The 21,888-nt window shown below is 41.5% G+C and overlaps 2 protein-coding genes across 4 annotated transcripts in view; one reads left to right on the top strand and one right to left on the bottom strand.

Moving 5' to 3' along the window:
- Positions 1-2,513, top strand: part of uba6 (ubiquitin like modifier activating enzyme 6) — a 14,735-nt gene extending 12,222 nt beyond the window's left edge. For 2 of the 3 annotated variants that reach the window (XM_042428452.1, XM_042428462.1), the window contains exon 32: positions 167-2,513. In XM_042428452.1, the coding sequence (XP_042284386.1) occupies positions 167-308 (142 nt within the window). In that variant the 3' untranslated portion in view covers positions 309-2,513. The remainder of the gene's footprint in view (positions 1-166) is intronic. The other variant, XR_006099235.1, reaches the window with a different exon arrangement.
- On the bottom strand, positions 1,726-21,888 carry polq (polymerase (DNA directed), theta). The gene is made up of 35 exons (XM_042428443.1): positions 21,544-21,888; positions 21,338-21,446; positions 20,034-20,440; positions 19,712-19,941; positions 19,271-19,447; positions 19,043-19,173; positions 17,847-18,003; positions 17,647-17,758; positions 17,350-17,551; positions 17,080-17,221; positions 16,471-16,617; positions 16,160-16,372; positions 15,860-16,002; positions 15,504-15,693; positions 15,055-15,197; positions 14,643-14,836; positions 14,113-14,237; positions 13,417-13,660; positions 10,640-12,215; positions 8,975-10,550; positions 8,110-8,250; positions 7,823-8,025; positions 7,461-7,668; positions 7,165-7,358; positions 6,899-7,027; positions 6,617-6,791; positions 6,338-6,461; positions 5,511-5,611; positions 5,328-5,410; positions 5,126-5,227; positions 4,928-5,039; positions 4,347-4,471; positions 4,083-4,218; positions 3,297-3,403; positions 1,726-3,000 (listed from the first exon to the last, which is right to left on the bottom strand). The coding sequence occupies exons 1-35, from the start codon at positions 21,612-21,614 to the stop codon at positions 2,887-2,889; spliced, it is 8,343 nt and encodes a 2,780-aa protein (XP_042284377.1). The 5' UTR covers positions 21,615-21,888; the 3' UTR covers positions 1,726-2,886.

Here is a 21,888-nt window from a genome sequence, read left to right as displayed (position 1 = left end):
ACCCTGTCAGCCCTTCCTTCTTTTTGTATATTTGGAGTTTTCCTGGACTAAAGCTAATGGGAATACCCTATTTTATAAGAAACCCTGCTTCTTCACACTGAAATAATTCACCCCTTGTCTAAACTGATCAGATTGACTTAACCCTTTTGTCTCTGACTCTCTGTAGGATGCAGAAGCTGATCAAGCCATCAATGGACCGCCGTTACGTTGACCTCACCGTGTCATTCGCTCCGGAGGCAGATGGAGATGAGGACCTCCCTGGCCCCCCTGTCAGGTACTACTTCAGCCACAATGGAGAGACGCCCTGACACCTTCCTAGACATCGTCCTCAAACCTCCTGTGTCCTTACATCCCTTCTTTCATGTATACTGTTGTACCCCAATAACCTGGGCCAGGGCCAAGAGCTTTCCCCCAGGATGTTATCTGATGCGGGCAAAGCTCCTGGCCCCAGCATAAGCCTCCCCCCGTACTTCATGGAGCAAGAAAAGACCAGTCCTGGTCCCTGTTTTTCTTGCCTCAGATCTAGCCAGTGGAACACGAGGCTGCTTGAGTAGCACTTAACTGTACTTGTGTACATACATTTTCTCTGTTCTGTTTTCTACTCTGGTGAAATGCACAGCTCCGCCTGTGTCGATGCCTTAATTGATTAATAACCTTTTTTTTGGCAGTGAGTCTGACTAAAAACTGTTTACAGAAACCTGCGTACTCCAACATCTCATTTCTGTTTTAAATCCACTAGGCCCTAAGGGAGGTGGTGGGAGGACTGCTGGGGACTATAAAGTGAATTTGTAGATAGTAGGCATCATATCTTTGTCCTCTCCTCCCCCTGGCTTTGAAAATATTGCCAACCACAGAATTTGCCAGTTGTTGGGCCATCTCCCCTAGTAGAAACAGGTGAAGCAAATATTTGTAGAATAATTTAGAGGTGCAACAGGTCAGTGGACAACGGAGAAACCACCAAAGACACTAAATATTGTTGTCTGCAGATGATTGTTTTCTTTTATGATCACTTTGCCTCATAAAAACACATTTATATCACAGGGGATGGATATTACCCAAAAGTTAAAGAGCAACACACATCGCAGAGTCTTGACTAGAACTGCAACAATACCATTAATCGCCAACTATTTTAATAATTGATTCAACATTTGAGTCATTTTTAAAGGAAAAAATGTCCAAATTCTCTGATTCCAGTTTCTCAAATGTGAATATTTTCTGTGATAGTAAATTAAATATTTTTGGGTTGTGACCTGTTGGTCGGGACATTTTAGGGCATCACCTTGGGCTTTGCGAAACAATCAACATTTTTCACCAGTTTATAGACCAAATGATTAATCAAGAAAATAATTGATAGATTAATCAACACTGAGAATAACCATCAGTTGCAGTGCTGGTCTGGACATGCTCCATAGCAGGCTGACGCAAGTCAACTCCTGGGAAATTGTCAATGTCCTGTTTCCCAGAACTGACGCACGTCAACTGTTTAGAGAAGTAGTGTTTTTCACATAGCTCCACAGATCCACATCGTGGCTGCAGTAGCTTGTCTACTTCTTCTGTGTGGAATTCATGGTCGCTGTGTGCTACAGACACCAATGGATGTGCAGCTCTGTGACGCAACCAATGTGTGTTGCACTCGACACTATGGATAAAACCACCTGCTAGTTACTGTTAGTTTTACCTATCTTGTTAAACATGTTGGTAATGACATCAGTTAACACAGTTGGGTAAACAATATGTTCATTAGATTAAATCATTGCATGAGTTGAAAGGCTGTTTCACACACAGAAAAAGGTTTTTTTGACAGACACGATATAACTGTACCAACATCTGGGATCACACTCCTACTGTTTTGTTTTTGTTTTTTTTTTTTAAATCATAACTGTTCATGATTTATTTGTTGCATTTGTTTATGGATGTGTGTCCATGACATGTATTTATTTACTTGTTACTCATTTTTGTCAGTTTCTGTGTCAAACTGAGCCGGTTAATGAGCTCTGAGTCATGGTGCACTGGTTAATTGTTAATCAACGATGAAAAAATTCATCCTAAAAGTGTTTATCCAGAGGTATAAATTGCCTTATGCATAGTTTTGAAAAAGGTATTTGAAATAGTCTGCATTGGCTTATAGTGGCAATAATGTCAATATACTTTTAAATAGAATCATTTAACAATCTAATGTTATTGAGAACCACCTGAGGAGACAGTCCTCTAACAGGTTATCATCTGTGTCTTAAAAAAATGACCCTCTGGCCTGCAGCCAAATAACTAAGACTGAAGTCACACAAAATGCTTCCTTGAACACATTTATTTCTCTCCCCATAAACAAAGGCGGTAAATTTCACTTTGCAAAGAAAATGTCTCATTCTGACAACACTTCTTGTGCAGTGAATGTCATAAATGTAAAACAAAACAGTGTTAACGAGTGACAATGATAATGATGTATGTTCTTGTGACAGACAACTCAACCAATGGTCCAATAAAATGTGAGTTTTCAGGATGTCCTCAAGACTAAAGAGGCTCAGAGTCTTTGTTTTAAAAGCATCACAAGCTTTGAAAATGGAGGAAAAACCAATTCGCTCAAGTACTCTTATTTTGTTTTAGTTTATTACATAACACCGGATACCATCATACACAAAATCTCATTAATAACAAGTATTGGGACACCAATAAAAGAAATGTAATTTTTTTTTTACAAGTATAATTTGACACTGTACACAAAAATATAATTATAAATACATTCTAGAGATATAAAGTTCATGTAGACTGGATTTGTCTTACATTTCATTCCTTTTCATATAATTGTTAAAAATACTAGTACAAATAATTTACATATCACACAACCTTAAGCAATGACTGCATGGTATTTGATTCCACAGCACTAAAACATTATATATCGAGGTCCTGCAAATTACCCCAGCTGGGTCCCACCTTGACTTTGGCCTTTAGCTTTACATACAGTTTGACCGCTGACTCCATCTCTCTCTTGACTATCTGAGCAACCTGACAGAAAGAGACGTCAGAGGACAAAGAGCGATGAATGTACAGTACATGTGTGTAGTATTTTCCAGACTCTGTTGCCCTGTCTCTCCACTTGTGCTAAAGAATGTATAGGAAAGATACTGCACTGAGGAGGAAAAACTGATCCAAAAAGGTTTTTTTCTAATATTTAGCATGAGATTCATTGCTTCATTCCAAAATCATTCAAGTGATCATACTGTGGTTCTCTTTTTTTAGCAAACCATGCTGTACTTTGATTATGACAAACCTGCATGGTCAGCAGAAAATAATTCTCATACCTGTATGAGGTCTTCCTCTGCAGTTTCGTAGATGAGTTCATCATGCAGCTGCAGGACAAAGTACGCTCCTCTCAGATGAGACTTCCCAGCCCTGCGGTGATGACCGGCTGTATAACGGACACAGTTAGACATCATCAAACATACAGTAAAGGATACTTTAAAGTAACGCTGTCTGCATGTGGCGCTGAACTTGGGAAGCCAGGTCTATATTTTTAACCTCGGGCTGGAGTATCTTTGCATGGTTTACAGTTCAAAAAACTCCTTATTTATCTTATACTGGCCCTTTATAAGTTCAGCCTCTGTCTTAAACGGGTCGTTTTAGCTCCTGTCTCTTTAAGGTCCCCCTCCCGATGAGCCCATTCTGTTCTGATTGGCCAGCTCTTGGAAGTTTCCCAGACTTCCACCGTCTCCAGAGGTTACTTCCAACAAACTAGTAAAACAAACTATGGTAGTAGGATTTCACTACTTTTTCCTCATTCTTTACTCAAAATGTTAACTTTTCAAATACATCTGCACATGTTTGAGCTTGAATCCAATCTTAAATACAAGCGTGGACAAAGCAAACAACACATGGAAAAACCTTTGCAACAAAGGCTATGGAACGGACACCCGTTTATGGGCATGCGCGACGAGCTAATGTCAGCTCATCGGCAAGGTAGAAAAAAAGTTCACCTAAGTTTTGGAACTTTGACCATGTTTAGCATAGACATCTGACATCATAACAGTAACAGTAGATCACAAAAAGCATAATATGTCCCCTTTAAGGTATGGTTAAGTGTGTGTTACCTGAGCGTGTGTGCTGGTGAGACAGTGGAGCTGCAGGGTATGTTTTCTGGAGTCGTTTCTGGATGTTCACAGTAGCAAGTTTAACAATGTCTGCTGCTGAGCCCTGAACAGCTGTGTTCACTGCCTGACGCTCTGCCTGAATTTAGCGAAGGAGAGAGACAGAAGAAGGGTGAAATATGAAATAAATGAAAAATCGTGCATACGTTTCACATCACACGCCTTGCAAATAAATTCTGCAGAGTTCTGATGGACTAGCATGCTTACATGTGCTTTGATGTGCGTGTTGGTGTTAGTGATTCCAGGTAGATATCTGCGACGGCCCATCAGAGTCTGAACGTAGCCATTCTTTATACAGTTCTTCACCGTCTCCCTGAGAAAAGTGTTGATCCCTGAAACACAAAACAAGACATAAATGTTTCTGAGTGGCAGTTCAGAAGTGAACTTGACTTTTGTTCTGTTCAATAGGCCTCAGTATTTCAGTTTCACTTACTACATAAGTCTCCTTTTTGGAGATTTACATGTAAAGCATAGTTGCAATTTGAACATCACATTAAAAAAATTTAAAAGAATATGAAATAATAAATTTATTTATATTGCATTTTAATAAGCAGAGTTACAAAGTGCTTAGCAGTAAAACTAACAGAGCATAAAGTAAAACAACTAAAATAAAATTTTCAGAAGGATTTAAAAGATCAGAGAGCAAAACAAATACATGAACTGTTTGTGTATGTAGGAGTCTTGTGAAAATGGAAATACTGCCACCAATACACATAATACACACAAACAATATATAACTATATATACCTGGGCCCAGGAAGTAATGAGTGGGACAAAGTACACTGTACCTTTGTATCTGGCCTTGAAACTCTCTATGTAGCAGGCTGCATCATTCTCCTCCACTCCCATTTGCTCCCCCAAAGACTTGGCTCCCATCCCATAAATAATGCCATAGCAAATCTGAAAAACACAAACACAGATTTGTGAGCAGACCAGTGGGACTGCATGTGTGTCCACATTATCGTCTCCTTCCTGCTTAGCTGTACCTGTTTTGCCTGTTGTCTGAGGCTGTCGTTCACATTCTCGGGGTCGACACTCTTCCACTCGGCAGCGATGCAGCGAAACACATCTGCTCCTCCATTCAGCACCTAGCAACACACACACACACACACTGTTCATCATTTCCTCTATTGATATTTGTTATATGATGTTTTATGTTTTTCCACTGTGCGTCTGTTAGCCGCTGACCTGCAGCAGACGTTGATCCTTGGAGAGATGAGCTAACACTCTCAACTCCAGCTGGGAATAATCAGCTGCTAATATCATTCCACCTACAGTAAAATACAGACAAAACAAAGGTATCAAATAAGTCTGAGACAAAGTAACAAGCAAAAAAGGTGAGCAACCACATATAACAATTCTATTAGTAACCTGAAAAAGGTACGAAGGCATGTCTCATGCTGACAGAGAAGGCTGGGCCTTGTTCTGCACCTCCAGCTGGAACTGAAGGCACCACGGAGCGTCTCTTCTTTCTGTAACAAAAGAGTAAGATCACTATTATGACAAATCATCTCATTCTATCATTACGATAGATAGGTTAGCTGAAGAGAAAAACTATGGAATGAAGTGCATCCCCACCCATACATAGCATGTAATACTACGCATTATGAGGCTTACAGATTCACATCATGGGTACAAGTATCACAGTTCCTGTTTGCCTATATTTTCTTATCCCTATGAATGTACATTTTGTATGCAGAGTATTATGAATATTACCATGGAAGACTGTGGAGACATTACAAACAAACAATACGGGGAATAAGGTGTATAGTATCCAGGCTACTCAACACACTTCATATGTTAACTTTGACGCAAACTTCTGAAGCTTTTGCATTATGAAAATATTTTATGCAGATTTTTGTAAGTTTTGTACACATGTACCAATCAAACAACAGAATATTTTAATATACCAGATAATAGAGGAGTCTTTACATACACACACACCATTCCTAAAGCAGTTGTGTATTATGTAAAATGTGTCACAAATCTGCATTTTTGAAACTAAACTTACTAAATTGTTTGTCAAGCAGATTTACCCACAACCACAGATGTTATTATGATGCATTTTAAATGACAATAAAGCATATGTATTTTTACTGAGAACACACAGGAGGCCTTTCGGTAACCCAAGTTTCCTCACTGAGAACCACTGTAGATCAGGTACAATGAAATATCATTAAAAAAAGTGTTGACATTACCCTGCTTTGGTGGACATGCAGCCGCCATCTTGTGAGGGTGGGCTCTCACCCACCACTGTGGGCATGTGAATCTCAAAGTCTTTGGGGACATTCTGTATGTTGGGCTCAGTGAAGCTCACTCGACCTATCAACAGAATGAGAGGGGTGACTGCATGCTTCACAGGTGGGATGGGTAAAAAACATATAAGCCATACTGAACGTTCCTATGAATAAGAAGGTGTCTCCCCATGCAAAACATAACATAATGTCTTGGCATTATGCATGGGATGTGTGTTTCACCTGTGGCTGTGTGTGTCTGAGCAATGGGGTATATTCTGTCCATGTCCAGCGTGGGGTGGTATTGCTTCTCCCTCTGCAGGGGGAACACCACTTTAGTCAAAGCATTGGTGATCCTCCTCCACTCCAGAATCACACCTGGCAATGGGTGCAGAGGTCGAAGCTTCTCCAGAACATCCTGACAACATCATCTCATTTCAGTCATTTCATCTCTCAAATACTACTGTATCAATTTTACTTGTCAAAAAATAAAAATAATTTCTGTATATCTTTAAGTGTTTTCACCTTTGTGGTACTGAACTGCTTTCCAAGCCGTATTCTGCCACCACCTCTACGGGTGTAGCCCAGAGTCCTCTTACTTTTTGATCCACCCACATCACCGTTTGGAGGCAGGTGGAGCTCTAAGAACAAAATCTAACATACAGCATGCACATGAGCACACACACACAAGTATGACTTTACTTAATATGCATTGTTGCCCTTGTGCCCTCCTCCTCTAAGCAATTTAAATAATAAAAAAAAACAGCAGGGATGGAGGAGAGGTGTCAGACCTGTGCTATGTCGTCGATGCTGGTGAGGGAGAAGCTGTGTCCAGCCAGGTTGTAAGCCTGAGATTCCAACGCTGTGATTTTGGCTTGCATCACGTGTTTTTGCCTTTCGCACTCTTCAATACTGAAGCCCACTCCATTCAGTTCCAGCAGAGCCAAACACACCTGGGAAGGCATCTCAATGTTCCTGAAAGAGTCTGACACATATCGTACAATAACTTTGAAAAAAAACTCTACACAGAACTATTTATTTGCATCATTGCTGAAATATTGTCTGTTAGAATGTGCGCCCTTTGTACCGAGCATGCCATCTTTCTCTAGCAGGCCAGTGAGATGGTTCATGACAGCATATATGAGCACACTCTTGGTCGCTGCTCTGACACGGGGACAGTGTACGTGTGCATTCCCAAGTCCATCTAACAGAGGTAATTCTTCAGGGCAGAAGACGGTCACCATATTGGGTAGAGTCCTCTCCTCACTGCCAGGGTCAACCAGCCAACACGCCACCTACGGTAAACATTTAACAAAGAACCAAGTTTATTTTTTGAGATTTTTTTATCAAAGTAAAGGTTCTCAGGAAGACAGTACAGGGTTTTGTCCGCAGTAATTACAAAGATGTGAGTTTCTGCTTGCCTGAATGTGAATAAACTGTCTCTCTCACCTTTGGGTCCTCGCAGTTACCCTCCAAGCTGATGCCACAGCTCTGCACTAGCGACTTGTACACCTGGATGATGTCATACATGACAACCACACCCCTTCCATGACCAGCTGACGGCCTGCTCAGACAGGCCTTTACCTGCCCCAGCCTCTCGCTCACTGGCAAATCATCATCCAGCGGAGGAGGGGCCAGACTACAGCTCAAACCTGAGGGGTAACAGACAGCCTGAAGTAGGAAAACACTTATGTGTGAGCTGATTTATGCATACACGTGTGTGTGTGGGTGAATACCTTTGCTCTGCTCTTGCTGCAGGGATATGTAGTATGCATCTCTTGCTCCCCAGCAGACAGATAGTCCAATCAGCACCAGCCCTTCACTGTCTCTCAGAGGAAAACCATCGGCCCTGTGGAGCTTCTGATGAGCTGTTGACGCTGTGCAGGTGACACATGCATGAAAGAGGAGACTGTTTTTGTGATTGAGTTTGCTGAGTCATGTAATGGGACTTTTTTTCTTTTCACAGCTTGAAAATAAATAAATAAGGGAAAATTGCATATCATCAAAGGTTTTTCAAAAAAGAAGCGATGAATACAATGTTACTGCAGAGACTTTGTGATGCTTGGCAACACTTTTTTCATGTGCTTCAAACACTTTTTTTTTTTTTTACTGGTAATTGATTTCAATGTGTCTTTGTAATGAGATCATTCAAACACAAATATTTTGAAATTTAGTGCAGATCTGGAACATTTGGATTTATGTATATGAAACTTGCAAATAATAAATACAAATAAATGAATCATATCTTTCGGAAGGGATGAATTACAATTAAAGTAAGCAACAATGTGTATATTAGCTTTATACTGTAACCTTTATCCTCTTCAGAGTAAATTCATAATTTTAAAAAAAAGGTATTAAAGACTCAACTATTATCAATGTCAGTAAATCCTCCAGTCATACTGCAATAGGGATATATTCTGTGAATAATTTTCAAAAGAATTTCTTCAACTTTATTGTTTGGCGTGAGGTGATGAGACTTCTCTATAACTTCTCTATAACAAATACTTGACAGATGATCAGTCTTGTGATTAATTCTTGGCAACAATTTATATCACATTTTACTGTAAGTTAATGTCACTTTTGTACAAGTGTGTCAGTTACCTCTCTTATGTTTCCCTCCTATTTCCTCCTCAGGCTGCTGTCTGTGCTCCTTCTTTTCACAGGCCAAAGCCAGAGAGTACCGATCCTTGGTTTTCCACTCATTGATGAAAGTGTGGAAGAGGCGCCTGTCACTTGCCACGTCTATGATGGAGAAGGTCCCAGAGTTGCTGGAACAAAGCAATGCATCCTGGGACAGCTGAAGAGTGAAGCCTTCATCAGTCACGGGCGACTCTGTATCAGAGGGAGGCTTCGGCTGAAGGGAGGATGGAGAAGCGCAGTCTTGGGGAGGGCTGAGGTTCTGGTCTGCATGTGGAAGGGGTTTGGATTTTAAAGTTGAGCGTGAAAGAGAAGTGGGGGTTACTTTGGTGTCAGATTCAGGTAGAGTCTTGGGTTTGTGTCCCAGCTGGCGTTTGTGGTTGATAGCTGCTGATGGATCATTACTGTGTCCTGGGTGAGTTTTAGGACACTTTGGAGCTGCTGGTTTCCCTGGCAGGAAGGCGGAGGGAGTCGACTGGTTGAGAGGCTTAGCGAGCCTGAGTGGCGACTGGACAGACGAGGTGGTCAGTTTTATTCTTGGTGTGACAGGTGGTGTTTCCTGAGTAGGTGGGATAAGGTCAGTGTCATGTCTGGAGGGTTCTCCAGAATCACTCTCAGCAGCAGCGACCTGCACATTCAGATTTCCTCTTTTTCTGCCCAAATGTATAGAGGGCGGAGGTATTTTTGGAGCTTCTGCTGCAGCAGCCGTGTGTGTGTGATTGCTTGTGAGACTTATTGTAGTGTTTTGCCAGGGCTGGTCAGACATACTAGGCCAGAGGTCAAAGATCTCTTGTAGACCAGGACTGCAATAAAGAGTATTTTCAGGTGCATTTTGGACATGAGGATGTTTTAAAACTGCATTATCTAACAGTAAAGTATTCATTTTCTCCTCCTTTCTTTTCTTCTCTAACTGTTTCTCATTTTTACGCTCTTCTCTTCTGTATGTAGGGTCTGGATTATTACTGGCTTTATCCTTCTCATACTCATTTTGAGTTGTGGTAGTAGTTTTAGTAGTAGTAGTGGTAGTCGTAGGTTGTGGCTGTATCTGACCAGGTTCAGATTGTGAATTCGATAATTGGTCTGCGTTGGGTTGCTGAGCTTCATGCTGGCTGGCTTCTTGATCTTTTTGAGTTCTCTCCGTGTGTCTGAGCACGCTCTGCCTCTCCAGAAAGCGTTCGCCCACCAGCAGCGAATCACCCCACTCTGACAGGTTGAGGAAGGACTCACCCCATTGGATTGCCTCCTGCTTTTCCGCCTCCTGGTTGGCGAGAAGCTCGCTGCGCCGTCTCTCCTGGGTTGACGAAAGGGGGCGTTCTTCTCTGACCTCCTGGCTGACAGATTCTTCTTTTTCTGATTGGTCGATCTGGTGTGGACTCAGAGCAGCCATCAGAGAGCTGTCATACAGGCTGTCGAACAGGAAGCTACTGCTTCTGTTAGGACTCTCAGAAGCAACCTGATTGGCAACAGGTGCCTCATCGTTATCACCACCTTCATCTTTATCCTCATCCATGTTATTACCACCATCTGGATCAGGAGAAATCTGTGAAAAAGATAACCTTTGATTTTTAAGAGGCTAAATATTTGAATATATTTGCAATCAGTACATGATGGATGATTCTGATCACTCACCTGGTGGCTGGTGTTTAGGATGAGCTCCATCTGGCTATCTGTGAGAGAAATATTGAATCTGGGACAAGCATCGTTAGGAGCTTCCAGCCTGCTTCTTCCTTCATCTGCGTCTCCCTCAAGCTTTGCAGCTGCTTCTACCATTTCCTCCTCTTTCATCTGTTCAGTTTCTACCGACTCATTCACACCTCTATCATTCCCATCTCTGGGTTGATACGCTTGTTGAACAATGATTCTCTCTGTCTGAGTGTCCAATTCAAAGCTGTCACCGAAACTCTCTTCTCCCTTTTTGACATCTCCCTGAACCCCTTCATCTCCTGCATACAACTCAGGAGATGAAAACTTATCTTTCTCTCCACCTTCTATCCTTCTTCGCTTGGCCTCAGGTGAGAATAAGGGAGCTGAGGCAGGAGAGACAGGCAGAGGAGAATCTGACATGTCTGCATTTGTTGGAGCAGAAACAGTGGGAGGACTTTGTTGCGCGGGGCCAGGAGCAGGAACGGTGTTGGTAGTCACCCGAGCTGCAAGTGCTGAGTTTTGGACCGAAGCAACTAAAGGGAGGTTTGGCGAGTGTGATGTCTGCACAGTCTCCACATTATCTTGTAGGCTTTTGTCAGTTTGTATGGAGTGGAGGACTTTGCTTAGGGCTCTTGAATGTTTCAGTCTACCTGGCTGCACAGGTGAGGCATCCATGGTATTGTCTACTTTTGATGTCTTTGTGGAAACACTTTGTTGTTCTTCTACCCTGGAAATCGTGGCTCTAAACCGAGGAGGAACCATGGGGGAACGACAAGGCTGAGGAGGTGGTTGGGGTTGAGGCAGGGGGCTGGATACAATCTCCGCAAGTTCTTGTGTCAGGCTTCTTTCAGGACGGACGGACCAATTTGCTTGTTGACCCTCTGGTCTGAGTGAGACTTTATATGCATCCCCTTCTTTCTGCACTGCTTTTCTGAACTCTTGGCCTCTTTGTTTTAATTCCTCACTCTTTTCTCTGTCTCTTTTTTCATCTTGCTTTTCTGTTTCATTTGCCACAGATTTATTTTGTATTTGTTCATGCTTCACCTCTATCACTCTTTCCACTGAAACTCTTTCTGGTTCGCTCCTGTCTCCCAATTTTTTCTTTACCTCCACTGCTTCAGGTTTGCATCCCTGCTCTCGACTGGTTTCTCCCTCTCGTCTGCTTTTTATTTTCTCGCTTTTAGATTCTTTCTTACTCTCCTCTCTACACCTGCCAATATCTCCTCTGTTGCTTTTCTTACCCCCGTCTCCCTCTTGGTGGTTTGTGGTGCTGTCTGTCTGTGCTTCTTGTGAGCTGCCATATGAGCCAGATGAGTTGTCTGAGTCACTGCTGGGATGGTCATCAGCGCTGTTGACAGCAGGAGCCCCTGGAGGAAGTGTTGTCGGGTCCCACTGAATTCCTAGCTGTGCCAGGTCTTCCTGAAGGAGGAGCCTTGCCTCAAAAACGATCTCAACGGCCGCTTCCTGTTCTGTCAGAGCCCGTCCACCGGTGACCCAGACACAGCGAAGGTTCCGTCGCTCAGCTGCTTCCATCTCACTCTCGTCCACCGCACGCTTAGAGCTGAGGAAGAAAGACAGTATGACCTCTTCACATCTGGGATCATGCTACAAGGAGGTTGTGGTGTTGGGCTTATGTTTGACAGTACATATGTAAACTATTCAAGCTTAGCTTCAGTGAGGTCAATGTTGGTCTGATATTCAGGACTGTACCTGCTTCTGTCTTCCTGAGTCTTTCAAACTGAAGGAGGTTGGTGCATGTTTATAGTAGCAGTGTACATAACAGTGCACCAGGATGCCTTTCTTTGAGGTGATTGACAACTGCACTAACTTAAAAATTTGGAGTAATTCTGCTATCCACCTACTTTAACATATTTCTGGCACTTTTCGTTTTCCGCCTCTCATGTATCAGTTTCGCCTTATTAATATCACTCTTTAAACGCTGCCTTAGTGTGAGGTTTACACACATTCTTTTTTCTTATTTATTTGTGTTACTTTTCACAATTTACCTTTATATGTAAAACAGATATTGATTTTGTAAGTATGGATGAAGCAGAAAGACTGAAGTGGATGTTGACGTATAAATTAGCAAGTTACTTGGAGAAAGCCTGGGAGAAGAGAAAAAAAAAAAACCTTTATTGGGATACGGTTGGTGTAGATATGTAACAGTTCTTTCCGGTGAACAATTTGTTCATTATTATTTGATCTTTTCTTTTCTTTTTCCACATGCTTTTGTATATGTATTACCATAAGATGCATGTTTTGTAAAATAGTGGTTTCTTGTAATATCCAATGTGTGATGGGCCAGATGTTTGGCATGAGACAGAAGTCAAACTAAAACAATATATAGAGCTGTCACATTAATTTATTGCAATTATTCACAACAAGAATCTAAATTGAGTAAATTTACATTTAATTATTAAACATTTGATGTTTAACTTGTTTCTGGGGTATGGTTTTAATTTAGTAGGGATATTTAGCAAGTTAGTTGTTGAAAAAAAAAAGCATCTATACTCTGTACTTATTTAAAAGTAGGATATAGGACAGAGTTTGTAGTTATGACTTCTTTACTTCATCATAGGTATCTCTTAATGTGTGTGAGCTGATGGGGAAACAAACAACAAACTAAGTGCAGTGCTATGGCTCCCCTCAGCTGCTGGTCTTTCATTTTCAATAACATGTGTATTGTCAAGGGACTAACATTGTTGTTCCCCTAATATGCATTTATATCTTACTGGAACACACACACATATACACACAACTACCTCTTAAATGGGACAGCATTCCTCAAGGCTTTCTCAACATCAGCTACTGTAGCCCTGGCTAGTTCAGCAACAGTACAGAGGCCTTGTGCATAGAGTGCTCTGGCTCGTGTTGCATTCAGGAGGGAAACCCTGACCAGGTCAACCAGCTCCCTCTGGACTCCAAAGCTCAGCCTGGTCTGGTACTGGGACAACAGCAGCTCCATATTGTGCCAGCCGAGACGCTTGCAGAACACCGTTACCATACCTGAGGGATGAGGATGTAAATCACAGCTACTGAATAACTTAACATCTTGCTTTTTTAGCTCTCCTTGTTTTTTCACTGATTAAAAACACCATCGTTCAAACGATATAGGCTCACACCCACACAAACTTATTCTAATTATTATCTACTTATTCCACATTTATGCACACACCTACTGAATCTGAATCACACTAGGATCTCATAAACACTACCTTGATGCAAGAAGCACAAGCACTTAACAGTGATGGATTCTCGTCTCTGAAGAAGGTATGTTGTTACTGGTATGTCAGCTAATGGAAGTCTGTGCTGCATATCAGTCATTCTAAAGTGCTCCAGCTTTTTGCATTAAGTTACTGTACTTGTTACTGCTCTCCCTGTTTAATATGAAGCCTTGTGCAGGATTTAAGGTCTATATAGTAGTTATTTATGTGCTCCCAACACTCTTAAGTGAGTACCTGCATATGTAGACGCAGACTGCTGGAGAGACTGTAACTGCCCGCGATTGCAGTTGTATTTGGATGCTACTGTTCCCAAAGGCACCTCATTCACCAGATCCTGTAGTACAAGAGTGGTGAAGAACCTGTGAAAAGATCAACAAAGAGTGGATGTAATTGACAAAGACCCAACCAATCAAAACAGAATTTGGAACTTTTCTGTAGTTTAACTCTCAGAAAATAAATCCTACACAGGGATACAGGAAGAGGACATGAAAATGTCAACACCTGAACAATATTATCTTCTTCAGTAAAATGTTTATTACATTAGAGTTAAACCAACTCTCTGACACTCATAAAGGTACCTTTATTTTTTATTGGAAGGGTATTTTATCATATTGAATTATATTGTTCAGGTGTCAGTACACTAACAACTGTGATCATTTTTGGAGTATTAAATTACGTTAATTGAGTTTACAGTTACAGCTGAACTATCAGCCAGAAAATTTAAGTATACTGCATATTGTTTGTGTAATGAATATGTGCTTTACCGTTTATGAATAGCCATTTGTCTATGCTGCTTTTCTGTCTTAGCGACAAGGTTGCTCCTGACAGACCGAGCGAGATAGCCTTCCTGAATGCCCACCAACTCTGCCACTCTCTTCATCGATGACGAGAGCTGCTCCCACAGACAGAAGAACTGATACCAATCAATGGTAGTCCACTCTGCGTACAGTGGTGTGATCTGTGGAAAATTTGGAAAAGTGTTTGCTTATTTCCATTTGAATATATTACTACATGTATGCTTGTGAGGACTGGTGTGGGGTTTATGACATAGAGACTCTGGATGGTTTAAGGCTAGAGTTAGTAATGACATTATGTTTAGTGATGAGGGTTATGTGGGCGTGGATGCAGATGACAGAACCTCTTTAAACATGTAATAATACAAGATATGTTTTGTACCAAATACAGGATGTGTAAGTCGTTTTCCAGCACAAAGCCCTTCATAGCCCGCTGGAGATCTGCAAATATTCCCAGAGCCTCAGGAGGGGAGAGGGAGGAGGACAGGGTGGCAGCACCAAGCTGAGTAGGACAGTACCGCTCCTCTGGATATTCAAAGACATCAGAGGATATACAGTGTTTACTATAATGGCAAAACTGAAAAAAGCTAATATTATGGCTCAAGTGATGTATGAGGTATAACTACAGGAAAAAAAGAATGACTATGGACATTCTTTCTTTCCTTTACAAGCAATTTCTAACTGAATTGTGAGAATAATTTTGTCAAATATCAGTTGTTACCAGAGGGTCATCTCATTACTGGAGGTCTTTTTTCATCATGTCGCAGTGATATCACATAAAGGATGGATTTGGCACATAATGAGATAGCACTGTGTCAAGTGTGGCAGTACCTTGTCCTTCCTTTTGGATACTGATAAATTCATTCTCCATCAACCATTCAACACAGGCTTCAATAGCCCCTGTGCTGGTCTCTTCATTTGACTCTTCTTTGCTGCTGCATTTCATGCTGGTGGCCAGTAGTGAGCATGAAGCATACAACTTCACATCCTGTGGAGTGCTGGCTACACCTCCAACAATGATCTAAAAGTTGGGATGATGTAAATTATAGTTCATGGGGCAAATTGTGTTTTTGTCACTAAAACGGTGCCACAACTATTCTATAAACAGGAATTATCATGATCATAATGCATTTACAGCCTGTAAGTCATGTCTGTGTGTGCCAAGTTGATTTAAATATCGATCATACCTCCAGTATGGCTCGCAGCATGCTGGTGGTGACACCTTCTCCCTCCCTTTTCACCAGGCAGCTGCTGATTGGCCGAAGAGCACCTTTAAGGAGGCTGATACCTTTCTGACGCTCTGCCTCCTTACACAAAAGCACACTTTCACCTGGAGATGGAAAAACAAAATGACATGAGACCAAAAGAGAGACACTGTTTTTAATTTCACTTTTCAATTAATATGTGCCCCACTACAGTATTTGTCAAAGACAGTTGGATTTTTTCTTTCCCTCTTCCCTCATTTTGCCCCCCTCTTCCCTCTATACCTGTAGTGTCTACTCCTTTTCTCCCTGCTCGTCCAGCCATCTGTTTGTACGTGAGTGGGTCCAACAAGTGGCCATTGAACGTAGGGGTTCGAATGATGACCCTGCGGGCTGGGAGATTAACTCCTGAAGAGAGGGTAGAGGTGGCGGCCAGGACCCTCACCATGCCATGACGAAAAGCTCCCTCCAACACGTCGCGCTCATCAAATGTCAAACCTACAGAGACAAACTTTATCTTATTTATATGATCAAAAGAGCTGCAAGGGTTCAGCTCACACTTCGTTGTGGTTGAAGGTGTGTCTTAGTGTGTTCACCAGCGTGGTGAAAGGCCACCCCCCATGGCACAGTGCGCTGGAGGATGGGGTCTAAACCGGCCGGAGTTCGTCTCAACTGGGCTATGACGTCCACTAGTCCCTCCTGATCGAGACACACTGGCTGGGGCTCTGCTTCACCCTGGCAGTCTGAAAAGTATATAATTATTGTTCAAGAAAAACCCACACATCAGTTTTACATGGCTGTCAAACCAAAGAACTACTGTGATATTACACAACAGAGTATCTTTAGAAACAAGCTATAGTTGCTCTTGACCTCGCTTTTGATTCAACTTCAGTTTATTTAAAGTGCACATCACCCAGAGAGTCTCTGTACACTTCACAAGTCAATAAAAATTACAACAGAAAAAGAAGCACATGATATGTAAAAGTACACACAAATACACATGCACTCACATGCACTGCTACGGGAAGAAAGATTTGTGTGTCATCAGTGTGGCAACGACACATTATGTTGTGTTTTTTGAAAATGTGACCCAAGGGCAGCAAGTAAACAAAACAAAAATGGACCGAGTACTGATCCCTGTGGGACACCATATGATTATACACAAACAGTAAATGATTTTGAGATGACATTTAAAATCCACCCACCAGTATGTCTGAGGTTGTAGAATTCTCTGGCAATGCTGTCTGCAAGTTTCTCACACCAGTTCTTCGAGGGGCAGAAAAGCAACACAGAGTGGCCGTCCCTCACCGTCTCATAACACAAGCTCACTATGTGGTCATCATCACCCTTTATGAAAGGAAATGAACATACATGTAGTAGAGAGCATGATTATATTAGTGGTGATGGGAAGGGAGGCATCAATCATAATGACACACACATTGGATCACCTCCGGGCCACACTCAGTCTCAATTACCTTAATGTGAAGAGCAGGAGTGAACTGCCGAACCACTGAGAGGCTCCTGTCATAGATGCTGCATCCCACCTTGAGATGCTCCTGCAAGGGCACCGGTCTGTAGTCTGTCTGGTAAAGCTCTGCACCTAACCAGCTGGCCAGGAGGGACAGGTTAGGCAAGGTGGCACTCATACCTATTATCTGCACACCCTCAGAAAGGGACCTGTAGAAAGACACACAAATACCATACAAATGTCTGAAATAAAGACTGTATATCTGTTAAACAAAAACAACATTAGACACATAATAAACACAAACCCAGAGGCGTTCCGCTTTTGTGCGATGTAGCGGATCTTGGTTAAAAGCAGTTCTAGTAGATATCCTCTTCCAGAATCTCCAACCATATGCAACTCATCCACAACAACCATACCTAATGGCATAAATATAACACACACATCCAAAAGTCATACTCTATGTTCTATATTCATGAAAAAACATTATTGTCACAGGTGCATTACCTAGTAGACCCATACTGTCCTCCTCAATTAGTCTGTTAATGAGTGAGTTGGCTTTTTCTATGGTGCAAACAGCCACATCCAGCGCCATGAAACCTCCAGCAGCTGAGGTGCTGCCCATGTATCCCTCCACACGGACTCCTGCCTCTTCAAATACATTCTACAGAGCCAGAGATAAAAGGAAATAAAATGCAGATTCAGACAGAAAACACCGAGGGCCTCATGCAAGAATCATTCATTGGAACAGATTAATTCCTAAGAGTGATTTAAGAAAATTTGTGGCATTCATCGATTTTGTTGTACTTAGATTTTTCTCTTAGGTACAAATGGAATTTACGAGTGGTCCAGACCTGTCATACGTGTCATGAACAGATAGTGTCTGCCTTTCTTCACAAGATGGTAAACACTTGTTTGATTTAGAAAAATGATGTCTTAATGTGAATGAATTTAGAGTTTGAATATGATACTGAAATCAGCTAAAATAAAACATATAATTAAAACAAACTTAATGCTAAATTAATTTTCTGTTCACCAAATCATCATCATCATGGCTTGCCAATTTACTTTTTTTTAGATTAATGATTTTTGTTGGTATATTTTGGCACAGCAACTTATATATATTTTAGTAGTTGTTGGAAACAGCTGCCTCAGGGTCTTTCTGCGGTATCCTCTTCTGACAGTGTAACATCACCTACTGTAGGGTACTGAATCATATCCCTTGACCACCTCCGATCAGGGAGATGTTTTTTAGCAAGTAACTCCATATCAGACCATTCCCTCTTTTTACCTGTCACACTACAGTGCTGCTCTGATGACACGTGGTTGTATTAATGTTTTGTACTGTAATTGTTTTGGGTCCCTTACTACTGACGCTCCTAAATTTGTCATGTTTTTGTTTCCTGATTACTGACAACAGGATTTGAAGCTGTGTGAAATTCTTGTTTGTATTTTGGTGACATTTTTGTGAATGAAACTTGCCCACAAACAGAGCAGAATATGTAGCCTTATGTCGCAATTTTAGGGGTGTTGATTATGCTAATAATCACATCTCATGAATGCACAACTACTCATAAGCAGATGGCATGCATCAAAGCAAACCTTACAGAGAATGTTATTGGATAGGAATAATAAATTGTTCTTGCATGAGGCCCATTTTCCATAACAACATGATTGTATCCTTCTGTCCACCTCTCCTTCACCTGAAGGTAATGCATCTTCTCTTTGGCCACAGAAACGAAAGGCAGAATGAAGAGAGCTTTTCTTTTGGTCTCCAACACACGCTTCAACATCAGCAGCTCTGAAACCAGAGTTTTTCCAGCACTAGTAGGTGCTAAAATGGAGGATAAAATTATTATTATTTTTTTTAAAAAGAACAAACAGTGACTGACTCCTTGAATCACTTTAAAGAAAGACATTCAGTTTCTTACCAGAGTATACCAGGTTTCCTCCCTGCAGCACCTGCCCAACAGTGAGGCACTGAGCCTGCCATTCAAACATATGAGTCACTCTGTGTTTCTGGTAGCGCTCTAAGACGGGTTTTGGTAAACCCCAACTGGATAACAAGAGCTTTTCAGCATGCTCTGCAGGAGCACACAAGGCAATGCCTACAGTAGAGAACACATAAATAACTCAATTTACAAATGGCATTACATGTTTAGTGCAAAGTAGATTTTACATGTGGAAAAGAAATCTGATTTCAAGGTGTATACCAGAGACACACTCTAATGTCAGATATAAATTCAATCATACAATCTGGACATCACATATGTGTTCATACAAGGTTTGAATTAAATCAATAACACACACAGACACATACAGAAATCAGAACAAGGGCACTGATTGTTAAGATTGTAGTTAAAATACTTTACCTGGCTGAGGTAAAGTGTCACTGAAAGTACTGAGGTCTAAGCCACTGGGGACTGTGAGCACAGAGGTGGACTGATTCTGGAGTTTAGCCCTCTTCTTGGCAGCTGCCAGGCATGTAGGGCTGAACAAGATGTAGTCTCTGGATACATCCACGGGTGGATCAGCATTCGAATTTTGCCCAATTTTGTCCTCGCTACGAGCAGAGCTATTTCTTCTGGATGCATGTTTCTGCCTGGTGAAACACAGAGTAAGAAAAACATTTGCTAACAAATCTAAAGAAGCAGATAATCAACTCTAGGCCATAATGCGCAAGTTAAGACTCACCAGGTGGAGCTGTCTGCTTGCTGACCAGTTTTTATTTCTTTACAGCAAAGCCCATTGATGCAGGCAGAAGCTGGCACTGACTGGCCGTTCTTTGGACCCCTCTCAGCATGCCCTGCTTCCTCCGAGTCCTCACTGAAGAGGAGCCTCTGAGCAAGGTCTTTGCAGTCAGCGCTCCATCCTGGTCTCTTACAGTCACTATTTCGCCCACAGACTATCTCCTGTAGCACTGAGTCATTCTCCTTCTTATTGTCTGCAACTGGAGGTTGTTCCTGTACATCTCTATTTACTGATGCTGGATGCGTTTTGTCAGCTGCAGGCTTCACAGGGTCTACAGCATCCAGCACCTGCAGCATCTCTTCATCAAGAGCCAATGTGGATTGCCCCGGCGGAAATACTGCCTCTCCACCCTGAGACAGAAAATCCTATGTGTCACTTGTGATTTTTGTGTGTCAGGGACAGTGGTGGAAAGTAACTAAGTACATTTACTCAAGTACAGTTTTGAGGCACTTGTACTTTGCTTGAGTATTTCCATTTGATGCTACTTTATTCTTCCACTCCACTACATTTCAGAGGGAAATATTGTACTTTCTACTCCACTACATTTATTTGACAGCTTTAGTTACTTTTCACAGGAAGATTTGACACAATGGATAATATAACAAGCTTTTAAAATACAACACATTGTTAAAGATTAAACCAGTGGTTTCCAACTTTTTAGCAGTTTGTAGTCGGGGCCACATTTCAGATGTTTATGAGTTGTTAACATCTCCACCAAATAGTGATTTTTCCCTCTAAACTTCTCATATGGTTTCATTTCGATAAATGTTCAAACGATCCAATATTTCACCAAAAATCAGAGATTAGAGAAAAATTTCAATTTACACAACAGATTTGTGTATCAGAACTTTGTTTTTTTTCCTCTTTCCTCTCCCATTAATCATCTCACGACCCCTCAGATTTATCTGGTGAACCTTTGGAGGGGCCCGACCCCTAGGTTGGGAACCACTGGACTAAACTAGCTAACTGTATGTATAGTAGTTCAAACTAGCTCCACCTCCAGCAGCAGTCAGAGGGATGAAACCACTACTTTTGCTTTAATACTTTAAGTACATTTAGCTGCTAATATTTATGTACTTTTACTTAAGTAGGATTTTCCATGCAGGACTTGTACTTGTAATGGAGTATATTTCAATTGCTGTATTGGAACTTTCACTTAAGTAAAGGATCTAAATACTTCTTCCACCACTGATCAGAGATGACAAAGACAGGAGGAGAAAAACTTTCTCTAAAGCTGTCAAACTCACCATGAGTCTGTCTCTGCTGATGTTCTCTGATCTGTTTGTTTTGTCTGACAGATAGCGGCTCTTCTCCAACAGGTTGTCTCTCTCTGGTGGCTCATCAGGAACTTGGAAGCTGTGTTAAGAAGACATAAAAGTGTGTTTGATAACGGATCTGGCTGTAATTCCTCAAAATCAACAAAAAATCATCCAAGCTGCGACCTTAAACTTACCTCTTTTTCTTCTTGATCTGGTGCTGACCCATGTAGCTTTTCTTTTTCAGCGGAGGAGCCGAGCCACTCATGCTGAAGATGATGCACTGCTTTGGACAAACGCGTTAACAGCTTGATGTTACTTAACATGACATCAGTTTGATTCTTAACAAGAGTGTAGAAACTATATTTAACAACGTAGGTCAAAGGGAAGGAAACTATCAAGCGAAAAGAAGAACGGCTGTATAATTATTTTGATTTATAAGCGTAAACATTTCCTCTCTGTCTCACAGCACTGAACAAATCAGAAATCAAAAAAGCCGCCAGAGCGCCGCCCCGGTGTTACACAATAACAGTTCGACGGAA

Source organism: Thunnus maccoyii, chromosome 2 (genome assembly GCF_910596095.1).
Source record: "Thunnus maccoyii chromosome 2, fThuMac1.1, whole genome shotgun sequence".
In the NCBI taxonomy this organism is placed as follows: domain Eukaryota; kingdom Metazoa; phylum Chordata; class Actinopteri; order Scombriformes; family Scombridae; genus Thunnus; species Thunnus maccoyii.
Note: the sequence above shows the minus strand (reverse complement) of the source record. Positions and strands in the feature narration are given on the sequence as shown.

What these genes read in the sequence shown, in the direction of transcription:
- polq (XM_042428443.1), bottom strand. Translation starts at nt 21,614, where the DNA reads ATGAGTGGCTCGGCTCCTCCGCTGAAAAAGAAAAGCTACATGGGTCAG. An exon ending in GGACAGTATGGGTCTACTAG is followed by an intron (nt 17,759 to 17,846) that starts GTAATGCACCTG and finishes TTATGCCATTAG; the next exon opens with GTATGGTTGTTGTGGATGAG. An exon ending in TATCCAAAAGGAAGGACAAG is followed by an intron (nt 15,198 to 15,503) that starts GTACTGCCACAC and finishes TTGAATATCCAG; the next exon opens with AGGAGCGGTACTGTCCTACT.